This window comes from Branchiostoma floridae, chromosome 9 (assembly GCF_000003815.2).
Source record: "Branchiostoma floridae strain S238N-H82 chromosome 9, Bfl_VNyyK, whole genome shotgun sequence".
NCBI lineage: Eukaryota > Metazoa > Chordata > Leptocardii > Amphioxiformes > Branchiostomatidae > Branchiostoma > Branchiostoma floridae.
Genome location: NC_049987.1, coordinates 9446935 through 9458836, shown reverse-complemented (window position 1 = coordinate 9458836; position 11902 = coordinate 9446935). Strand labels below are relative to the sequence as shown.

Genomic DNA, 11902 nt, shown 5'->3' with positions numbered 1-11902 from the left:
CCAAAGCCTCGAGTGAGTGTTGATGAATGCCGATCCTTAGATTGGTTAATAGAATTTTTCCTCTAACAGTGACTTATCTTTAAAGGTATACACACGTACCTCTATATTTTCGATGGCTGTCAGTCCATCTTGTTCACGGAGTGACCTAGTCTCGTGAGAGTGTCAGACGACTAGGTCGAGACTTGCGTGGATCTTCTGCCCCTCACCCCGCCTCCTTGCGGAGTCGTCACTGTTAGAAGAAAAATTCTATTAACTGCTCAAACATGACTCTTCAACGATCATTATTTTGTATCATCGAAGAACATTGTTAGAGAACATTTACTTTAAACTTCTATATTGATTCTTTCATCCCGCAACATTGTCACAGTCGCGATCGGCCCATTCAAAAATATACATTCCATTGCTTTGCCACATACAACACTACTCAATACCTCAAATTTGTGAATTACGCCCTTCATATTCGGAGTGCAACACATTATGAAATACAAGATACATGTACTCACATCATTCAATTGATTCCCTTGCGTGCACCGCACAACAGTATCTGCAGGAGCTGGGCAGTCCCATCAAAGTGTTCGCCTCCATGCCCCACGCTCATCTGGCCGGGACTGCCGTGCGAACTAAGCTGGTGAGAAACGGCGTGTTCCAGTCGTATGTCGGTCGGGACGAGACGTACGACTTCGATCTGCAGGAGATCCGACTCCTCGATCCGGAGGTCATCGTACAAGAGGTAAACGGTGAAATCGCATAGTTTGTCATTGTCGCTGTTTACGTATTGATATAGGGTTATTCAATGATCCACACTGAGATGTATGCCTTTTAAACATTCTTACTGGCGTGGCCGGGCGATAAAATCTCACCACCATCCCCTGCACATGCCACAACGTCACTGTTTGTGATGGATTCCTGTGTTTTGTTCTTCCTGTTGACCGCCGAAAAGAGGCACAAGACATCGTCACGGAAAAACTCGATAGAAAAGATAATATTTGCCAGATGATGCTATAAAAGGTATCTACGTGATCCTGACAAGTGATCTATCACATACAGTGCATTTGAACTTTTAGATATTATGTTACGGTGAGATTTCAAGAGCTAAAGTTGGCCTTCAAACTGCCGTGAAATGCCTGATTTCGGCGACGATTTCGTACTGCATGGGGGTTTCTGGGCTACCGCTTTCCAGTATATCCAGTATACTTCCGGGTTGCAACAGAGAGGTCATACCAGAACGCGTAGCCGTGGAGCCCGCGTGTCCTGACCGTATCGTTGGAAGCAAGGAGGTTCAGCTGAGTTCAGAAATGGACTATTTACTTGATGTGGCCAAGGACTTGGTCCACACTGAGAATCTGCTGTCTGACGGTTAAACAAACAGGCTTATGTCAAGGGAGTCTGCGGCCAGCACCTGACATACCAAGCAACTTTGCCCTAGCCTGATAACGTTTTTGCCAGTTTTAGAAAAAAGTTTCCTTAAAAGATTTCTTTTCGTACTCTCTTAATATACAAATAGAGAGCGCAATTCTTAAATGTGTCATGGGCATGACGCACTTTTCTTTCAGAAAAGTTTCCTTGATAGAATTCTCTTTGCTCTCTGTTAGCATACACTTAGAGAGCGCAATTCTTAAGTGTGTCATAGGCATGACGCACTTTTCTTCCAGAAAAAGGAAAATGTTTTCTTAAAAGATTTCTTTTCGTTTTCTGATAGTATACACTTACAGAACGCAGTTGTTAGGTGTGTCAGGGCTTGACCTTTTTTTTCTTTCAGAAAAAGATTTCCTTAAAAGATTTCTTTTCGTACTCTGATACAAAAAGAGAGCGCAATTCTTAGGTGTATCATGGGCACGACGCACTTTTATTTCAGAAAAAAAGTTTCCTTAACAGATTTCTCTTCGTTTTCTGTTAGTATACACTTAGAGAGCGCAATTCTTAGGTGTATCATGGGCATGACGCACTTTTCTCTAAAAAAAGTTTCCTTAAAAGATTTCCTCTTCGTTCTCTGTTAGTCTACACTTAGAGAGCGCAATTCGTAAGTGTGTCATGGGTATGACGCACTTTTCTTTTAGAAAAAGAGAAAAGTTTCCTTAAAAGATTTCTCTTTGTTCTCTGTTAGTACATGTATACACTTAGAGAGCGCAATTCGTAAGTGTGTCATAGGTATGACGCACTTTTCTTTTAGACCAAAGTTTCCTTAAAAGATTTCTCTTCGTTTTCTGTTAGTATACACTTAGAGAGCGCAATTCTTAGGTGTATCATGGGCATGACGCACTTTTCTTTCAGACAAAAAGTTTCCTTAAAAGATTTCTCTTCGTTTTCTGTTAGTCTACACTTAGAGAGCGCTATTCTTAGGTGTATCATGGGCATGACGTACTTTTCTTTCAAAAAAAGTTTCCTTAAAAGATTTCTCTTTGTTCTCTGTTAGTATACACTTAGAGAGCGCTATTCGTAAGTGTGTCATAGGTATGACGCACTTTTCTTTTAGACCAAAGTTTCCTTAAAAGATTTCTCTTCGTTTTCTGTTAGTCTACACTTAGAGAGCGCTATTCTTAGGTGTATCATGGGCATGACGTACTTTTCTTTCAAAAAAAGTTTCCTTAAAAGATTTCTCTTTGTTCTCTGTTAGTATACACTTAGAGAGCGCTATTCGTAAGTGTGTCATGGGTATGACGCAATGAGAAAGGTTTTCTTAAAAGATTTCTCTTCGTTTTCTGTTAGTATACACTTAGAGAGCGCAATTCTTAAGTGTGTCATGGGCATGACGCAATGAGAAAGGTTTTCTTAAAAGATTTCTCTCTTTTTCTGTTAGTATACACTTACAGAACGAAGTCCTTTGGTGTATCATGGGCTTGACCTTCCTTTTTTTTTAAAAAAGGTTTCCTTAAAAGTTTTTTTTCGTACTCTGTTAGTATACAAAATGACAGCGCAATTCTTGAGTGTGTCATGGGCATGACGCACTTTTCTTTCAGAAAGGTTTCCTTAAAATATTTCTCTTTGTTCTCTGATAGTATGCACTTAGAGAGCACAATTCATAAGTGTGTCATGGCATGACGCACTTTTCTTTGATAAAAAAGAAAAGTTTCTTTCAATTATTTCTCTTCGTTCTCTGTTAGTATACACTTAGATAGCGCAATTCTTAAGTGTATCATGGCATGACGCACCTTTCTTTAATAAAAGAGAAAAGTTTCTTTAAAAGATTTCTTTTCGTTTTCTCTTAGTATACACTCAGAGAGCGCAATTCTTAAGTGTGTCATGGCATGACGCACTTTTCTTTCATAAAAGTAAAAAGTTTCTTTCAAATATTTCTCTTCGTTCTCTGATAGTATACACTTAGAGAGCGCAATTCTTAAGTGTGTCATGGCATGACGCACTTTTCTTTGATAAAAGGAAAAAGTTTCTTTCAAATATTTCTCTTCGTTCTCTGTTAGTATCGCTTAGAGAGCGCAATTCTTACGTGTGTCATGGCATGACGCACTTTTCTTTCATAAAAGAGAAGGATTTCCTTAAACTATTTCTCTTCGTTCTCTGTTAGTATACATTTGGAGAGCGCAATTCTTAAATGTGTCATGGGCATGACGCACTCTTCTTTTAGAAAAAGGTTTCATTAAAAGATTTCTTTTCGTACTCTGTTAATATACAAATAGAGAGTGTAGTTCGTAGGTGTGTCATGGGAATGACGCACTTATCTTTCAGAAAAAGATTTCCTTAAAAGATTTCTCGTCGTTCTCTCACGGTTAGTATACACTTACAGAACGCAGTTCTTAGGTTAGTCAGGGGCTTGACAATCTTTTGCTTTAGAAAAAGGCTTCCTTTTTAAGTTTTCTTCTTTAGTATGTAAGTTTACACCTCAGTTAGTTACTATACACTTTAAAGGCGCAGTTCTCAAGTGTGTCTTTGGCTGGTTTGTCATCCTCAGTTAGGTTGCGTATACAGTTTGAATGAGCTGTCCGATAGGTTTGACATAGTTTTTTTATCTCCTACACAACTAGTCGAGCAAAGGCAATCATAAACTTTTTACTAGTACGTACAATCTAACTTCCAGTCATCTAGTGTCTATTTGTTTCTCAATAGCGCATTATTTCAACATTTAGCCTTACCTTGCCCGTAGAATAATTTATGACACAAAAACTTCTATCTGTACCAAATGGCCGGTCTGCATAACGTACAATTTATTGTTACTTCGAATTCCATAGAAGTGTACAGCCGTAGTGTAGACAGTGCCTTTGGTTTGGAAGGAGTAACTGTTGTTACCTCATGTAACCAAGGACGTTATATCTTGATGTAACCGCTCCTCATTAACCGCTCCTTGCTCTCTTTGTTCAGGGACTGAACGTATACAGCATACTTGAGGGTAACCGTACGGCTATATCAACAGGAAACCGCTGGTTGAGATTGCTAAAATCATGCTATCGCCACTGCCGTATTACTGCCAGTGTGACCCGGAAACAGTCGAGCCTCGCCCTATATAACGGACACCTCGAAACCCCCATATGGTGCGTATTTTGGCTTGCTAGCAATGGCGAAACCCATAGGAAATCCTGGGAAAATCGGTCAACTTTAACTAGATGAATCTCCTTCCTCTCATATGAATATTTCGTCTAATGAACTGCAGTCGCTTGGCCATCTTGTCCTGATTTGTACAACACCTTATTTTGCCTGATTGGACAGATTGCGGCTGAACTATCAAGTTTTTCCGTGACGATGTCTTGTGCCTCTTTTCGGCGGTCAACATGATGTTTTGGCACCAAATCGATCAATATTAATTTTGAACAGCTGTTTGTGAGCTGAATAAACGCCGGATATCGGCAGGAATAGAATGAGAAAGTTGTGTAAGGGGTTGACAAGCCGGGGAAGGTCCCATTGGCCTCGTTCAAGACGCTAGCACGCAATTGAAGTAAGTTGTTCAATTTCTTCCTGTTGTGTCTAATAGCATAAGCTCGAACTGTAACTTAGTGTTACCATTAGTAATGTAGCCATTAAAGCAAAACAACACGTGGAATAGCATCTAATATGTGTTAAAGTCACACGTTATAAAGTCTACCTTTCAAAACTATGCAATATTGAAATGTTTTGAAAATGTTGTGGAAAAAATGAAATATGTTGAGGATTATCCTAACTTTTTTCTCAGTCATAGAGATTTAGGATATTGGAAAATTCCTCCAGATACATTAATTTTCTCAATGTAACATAAGGCAATCATGAGTAGATGCCAAAAATTATAAATCATGTCTCTAATAAATATTACGTATTGGTAATGTTGTTGTCCTCAATTAAAGTCTATTATTTCTCTAGATGTCACTGGGAGTAACACATTTTGAGTTTTTACAGTAGTCAATAGTCTCTCCTGGCTAGTGGTGCGTACCTAAACTCATATTCAGGTTCAGGTTCGGACTTTAAGTCCGGACCTGAACCCATCATTGCATATTATCATTGTGCACTAGAAATTTTTTTGAGGGGGAGGGAGATGGTGCATATAGAATTGCATTTTATGAATTGAAATGCAATGTGACAGCCAGTGTAAACACGAAAAGTTTTTTGTCTCAGTGCAAATTTCCCTGTCTATGGAAGGTTTTAAATGGTTTAGAACAAAAAAGGGAATATAAGTGACAGATTGCTTTTTGCAAGTCTGGACTTGGCTCCAGACATTCAGGTTTTTTTTTGGACTTGGACCTTAACATTTCAGGTCCAATTCCAAGTTCTGGCTTTAGGTACGAACCACTACTCCTGGCATTTAACTCCTTGTTACTTGTGCTTGAGAGTTGCTGGAGGTGCACGCACACTGTGGATGTAGCATTGAATACCATGTAAGGTAACAATTACAAAAGCAACAGGTTAGATTTTGGAAATGGTCATACACTTCAGGGAGCACCCACTATCTTTCTTTAGTGAGACTGAGAGGTTGGTTATGGATCTACTACCTTTTATCAGTACTAGTAGTCTTTTCATCAGTGACACTTGAAAAACTGAAAAAAACAATAACTCATTTACAGATGGAAAGTAGTGGATGCTAGCTGAAACATTTTACTGTTTCCAACTACTGTATATTCAGCTTCTTGACAAACTATCTTTCAAGTTTATATCATTTTACTAATATCAAACTGCTTTCACTATAGAAAAAAATTGGTGCAATGGCCTAGTGGGTAGAGTGTTTGCCTTGCATTCGGTTAGGTTGTGAGTTTGATCCCCAACTGAGTCATACCAAAGACTTTAAAAAGGGTACATGCTGCTTTCTCTGCTGAGCACTCAGCATTTGGGAAAGATTATGGAAGTTGAACACACACCACTACCAGTGGACTAGCCCCCTGCTGTAGTGATTGTGTTGTCTGGCCTAAGGGCTATTGAAACGGAGATGGGCACCGCCCTATGCGCCATCAGGCGCGGGAAGGTCTTTAACTTTTTAACTTGACTATAGAAGACTTTTTTCATTGACAGATAATGAGCAAGCGCAAGGCTCTAATGCCTGATGTCTTCAAGCGGAGAAAGCGGGTTCATGTAGGGGCTCCTGTGAGACCCGCCCCCTCCAGTCCGCAGTGGGGTTCGGACAGCGAAGAACACATCAGCGCGGCCGCGCCCAGCGACACAAAGGCCGCCATGATGTACCTGTGCTCGCTTTTCCCCAAGCAGACGTACGAAGGGAGGATTCCTCCAATCATTATGAAGCATCAGCTTTACAGTGTGGTGAAGAATAAGACACTGGTGGATAGGCAACTGGTTGGTATAGTTACAGGTTTTGTTTTAACCTTTGTTCATGGGGGCTGCCATTTTGGTTTGTGACATCATCGGTAGGCCATCTTGTTTGTCCATCATGAAGCATCAGCTGTACAGTGTAGTGAAGAATAAGACTCTGGTAGACAGGCAACTGGTTAGTATAGTGTTATACTGGGAGCATACTAGCATTGCACTTTTCTATACAAAGAATTACATTTGTGCACTTAATTTTTGACTGTGGGTTCACCTAGATATTTGTGTAAGGTTATTAAGTACTATTGTACTGTATTTAAATTTGTACGCTGGCCTGGTATAGAAGAAATAAGGACAAGTCTTTTCCTAATATTGTTTCTGGTTTGAAACTGTAATGTTGGGTAAAAACTGTTTCACATATTCAAGCTCTGCAAACATGAATAATAATAAATGATTTTTTTACGTCACTAAGCGACATACAGCAAAATACAGTCGCAGCCCACTTCAGCTGAATTGCAGTATGCTTAAAGTTTACAATCAAAATTAACAGCAATAAACATACATACATAATTTGAACATTACAAATCTTACAATACTTGTGTGTAAACTTCCAGAAGCCTATTGATGACACTAGCACTTGAGTTGTTAAGTAATGTCTAGTAATAGTGACTAATACTAGTAAAGTATGAAGAGAGGTTAACAAATCGATGTATCCTATAGTACTTAATTCGTGCATCAAACTTTTTTTTTGTCTCCCCACATTGTTGACTGTTTCCCCAGAACGACCTGAGAAATGCACATGAAGTAAAGATGATGAAGTTGGGGAACGAAGTAGACGAGTACTGCCTGGTCTTTACAGAGGACTACAAGAACCACATCACAGCATTTTATGGCCAGGAGCTCTCCAAAACTGTCGGTGAGTTTTGTTCTTTATCTTTAAGTTAAAGTTAAAATTCTTCTGTGAAGGATTGTCACCTCTGAATGGAGTACTGTTTCTGGTGTACATGTGTACATTTGTACCAATACATAACTCAGTACTATGATCCTTTTATCTATTTACACCAAAAAGAAGCAACTGGATGTGACTTTGGAAATGGTCAGACGTTTCAGACAGCCATTTAGTGTCTTTCGTCAGTGACACTGGAGAAATCTTGCTGGAGAGGGTTTTTATATCTTAGCTGTGAATTGCTAATAGTAAGGAATATATGTAAAAAGTGGAATTTTGCTATGTGGGTAATGTATTGAGGTCCCTCAACAGACATAGTGATTTTTGTCCCCCTAGCAGTATAGTTAGGTACTTCAGCATAGTAGGATGACACCCCTGTGCTGCAAGTAGTGTGGTTTAGTCCTCCACTTGTGGCCCCAAGGTCATTGATCTCTTGTTGTCAAATAGAAAAAAATTGACTTTAGCAGAACAGTTTACTCTATTGTATTATGACTTTTCTGTAACAGTTGTTTCTTTTGTTATGCATATGAATGGAGGACTTTAGCTACATGTAATTGTAAAGAGATTGTGATTTTTTAATCTTCTGTTTCCGACGACACAGAGAGGTTTCTAAAAGACGTGGTGAGCAGGACCAATGAGATGTGCGTGACCCAGCAGATCATGACGGACCACAAGTTCACGGATGTGGAGATCACGTGCGTATTTTGGCTACACCTCAGGGGTGGAAGCCATTGATGCCCAATCATTTAGACGATGACACTGTAAATTCTTTTATTTCATGTCACAGTAAAGTGGAAAGAAGGTGTGTTGCCTTTAGTTTGCTATAGAAACAATGCTGTATTACAGTACTAATGCATTGGAAATGGATTGACAGTGTCATGAATTCGCAATAGAAACTACCAAAATCAAAGTACTGAAAATGATTTTCAGTGTGTTTCAGCCATTTTGTTTTTGTCATAATTATTGGCAACACCTCAGGGGCGGAGGCCTTACAGTTAAAATTTCTTGTTGTTATTTTCCCAGGCAACTGGTGAATGCTGGAGTGTTGACAGTCCGTGACTTAGGCAGCTGGTGGCTCGCCATTCCAGGGGCGGGGCTCTTTGTCAAACACTTCACAAAAGGCAAGTCTATTTGTCTTGATCAAATTATCTGATTAATCAGAAGACCGTTTTCCACCTTGTCCAGCATAAACCGTACAGGTAATATTTTGTTCCATTTTCTCAGGTAGAAAAGCAGTTCTGGCTTCCATAAGAAAAAGCAAGTACAAAGAGATTCTGAAACAGGTAGGTCTAATATATACTGTAAATGCAGAAATGTTCGCGGTGGATTAATGTTTGCGGTTTTCGCGGCGACCACTTCACCGCGAGCTGAAAACCACTGTGAACATTTCTCTATTATGGTATTAGACTGCAGTCGATGGTGTTACCGCGAAATTAAAACCACCGCGAAAAGTCATTTTTCCCGCTACCGCGAAATTAAATCCCTGCGAACTTAATTGCATTTACAGTATTGAAAAGTATTCATTCACTGGTCATGACAGAGAAGACAGACACTATGTACAGTATTTATAGGTATATTGTAGCAGGGAAATTACCCTAGAGAGTTTTAAGCTCTTTTATCTGTGGTCCACTGTGTTCAGTATATGTTTGAAAAGAGCTTTAAGTGCTTTATGTAATACTATGTAATATTTGACTGCAATTTTAGTTTGCATTTCTTTCTGGTTTTGGAATCCTGAAAGCTTATGACAATGCCATTACTAGATTATGGAAGTTGTCTTATCTTGTATGTATGATTTGAAGGAACTGGAGTCCAGAAAGATGACAGCCTCTGTGAAACTGGGGATGTCTTATCATATCCATGATATCATTGGGGGAGACCTGGTCACATGGTATGTCACGTTATGATTCAAACAATAAGACTGTTCATAGTTCCAACTGTGTGTGTGCAGCCAGTTGCTTTGTGGGTAGCATGCAGGGCTCTAGCCAGCGTCCGTTTTTCCGTCAATTGACGGAAATTTGCTGCGTGTGACGGAAAAATTTTAAAAGCAATCCGTCAACCTTGACGGACAAAAATCCTTGGTGGAAGCTACAGGGGACGCTGTCCACGGCTGTAAAAGCCACACACTGTTTGTTTTGCTATTGTTATTATTGTTGACGAAGTGTGTCAGCGCCCTTTAGCATACGATAATCTCATTAAAAACCCGTTTTCAAGGTCTCAGTTCAGTCTTTCTAAACTCATAGAAGTGTTTTCGCGATTTTTGCGACAATGGGAATTGCCAAACGGAAAAAAACTTCGAGCTGGCTAGAGCCCTGGTAGCATGTGACAAAGTTCAAGGTTCTGTAAACTTGTGAATGGGTCTTGTTTGGGCCATAGTTTTTGTGTGCCTTAGGTACCTTCATCTTTGACGTATAATGAAAAAAAGAGGAGTTGAAACATTGAACAAGCTTTTTATTACAGAACTTTGTCTTGTAGATAAACTACTGGGAAGGGGTCTGAAGACATCTCACTTTCTGTGCAGTTGTTTGAGAAATTCCATCCATAGATTTTTATTTTTTATTGTTTAACAGATTGAATCCATTGATCATATAATCCTTTTAGACATTGTCTATCACACTATAAACTACATAGTAGTAATAGCTTTTAAGGTCAGAGCTGTTTGTTGTGTACCAGTGTTGCAGGGCTCTAGCCAGCTCGAAATTTTTTTCCGTCAGCCAATTCCCATTGTCGCGAAAATTGCGAACAAAACACTCTACTATGAGTTAGAAAGACTGAACTGAGACTTTGAAAAACGGGTTTGTAATAAGATTATCGTATGCTAAAGGGCGCTGACACACTTCGTCAACAATGATAACAATAGCAAAACAAACAGTGTGTGGCTTTTACAGCCGTGGACGGTGTCCCCAAGCCGCCTGTAGCTTCAGCCAAGGATTTTTGTGCGTCAAGGTGGACGGATTGGTTTTAGATTTTTTCCGTCACACGCAGCAATATTCCGTCAATTGACGGAACAACGGACGCTGGCTAGAGCCCTGCAGTGTTGTAAACAAGAATTTACTGACTAGTTTTCTGTTCTTACAGCATTGAGACCACATCAGGAGAACTGCTAAGGCTGAAAGATGACTGACATCAGACTGTTGTTGTTATGATATCGCTCATGATAGCCAAAAATATCAATTAATATTGCTGCTGAAGTTTAAAAAAAAAAGATTTATTTTAAGATGTATGTAAATTCTACTTGTTAGACTAGTGTACGTGTCTTACATCTTAGAATATCTACTTACATTGTTCCCTGTAGACATTTCTAGTAACCTCCTATCGGTTTTGTTGTACTGCGGCTCCAGCCATGTCTTTCAGTCATGTCTTGAAGACTTATCTTTTACAATCATTTTGTGAGAATTTTATCAATGTGTGGGCAATATTCTGTTCCATGTGGTAATGTCTTCAATGTATTGTTGCATTAAAAATTTTGCTAAAAAATGTGCCTGTTTAGGATTCATTCCAATATGGCTTATTACTTTCAACTTATATTTCTCATAAATCATTATCAAATTAATGTCTTTATTTGCATGGATGATGTCTATCAACACTGGTCTCTTTCATGATTACATATAACATGTTTGAGTGTCCTATCATGGTCACTACATCACTTTTGTGAGTGACTAAATCTGTAAATAAAAGACTGTCTCTAAAATACTCTTGTCTGTGTCAAAAAGACAATGTACCATGGACGCACACCAACACAGAGTCAAGGAAGAAACAGGAAAGAAACCAAACATGGGAAATGTCAATTTTTTTATTTATTTTGGTTCTGATTGTATGATATAATACATATACACAAGCTACCTCCTTGCCTATACCCACTGCTGGTAATATTTTACACCATATATACATATTCGTATTTAGATATATATCACAGGACCCTGTGCTTATAAAGTGCACAAGTATTATCATCATCGCCAGCTTCCTGAGTAGTATACAACATGGTGTGAACACCATGATAATGGGGGGGATCTTATTCAAAAAGCTGTGAAGGGGGAGGGGGGCTACAAATGTCAGAAAAGCCAAATCATATTTAAAGATAGATTATGCATTACATCACCCCCCTGGCATGAACAATGGTTTTGACACCGTAGCTTCACAGATGGGCTATTCCATTTTACACCTTGAGGGGGAGTCATGATCATTTGGTTTCTATGCCATCTGACGTGTCTGAGTGACTGCATTCTCCAAGTTCAGCTACCCAAGGATAGTGGATTCTATCCGAAACGTCTGACTGTTTCGAAACCATAT

At 39.3% G+C, this 11902-nt stretch overlaps 2 protein-coding genes across 4 annotated transcripts in view; both read left to right on the top strand.

Annotated features, from left to right (window-relative positions):
* LOC118422701 (DBH-like monooxygenase protein 1) overlaps positions 1-11902 on the top strand; it is an 88522-nt gene that overhangs the window by 19099 nt on the left and 57521 nt on the right. The gene's annotated exons all lie outside the window — the stretch shown is intronic.
* Positions 4726-10817, top strand: LOC118422704 (serine/threonine-protein kinase 19-like). Its single transcript, XM_035830411.1, has 8 exons — positions 4726-4882; positions 6421-6699; positions 7450-7585; positions 8217-8310; positions 8639-8736; positions 8840-8898; positions 9415-9503; positions 10691-10817. Exons 2-8 carry the CDS (start codon positions 6424-6426, stop codon positions 10734-10736), a joined length of 798 nt encoding a protein of 265 aa, XP_035686304.1. The 5' UTR covers positions 4726-4882; positions 6421-6423; the 3' UTR covers positions 10737-10817.

Coding starts and splice junctions, on each gene's coding strand:
- LOC118422704 (XM_035830411.1), top strand. CDS start 6,424: ATGAGCAAGCGCAAGGCTCTAATGCCTGATGTCTTCAAGCGGAGAAAG. Junction 6,700..7,449: donor CACTGGTGGATAGGCAACTG/GTTGGTATAGTT, acceptor CTGTTTCCCCAG/AACGACCTGAGAAATGCACA. Junction 8,737..8,839: donor TGTCAAACACTTCACAAAAG/GCAAGTCTATTT, acceptor CCATTTTCTCAG/GTAGAAAAGCAGTTCTGGCT.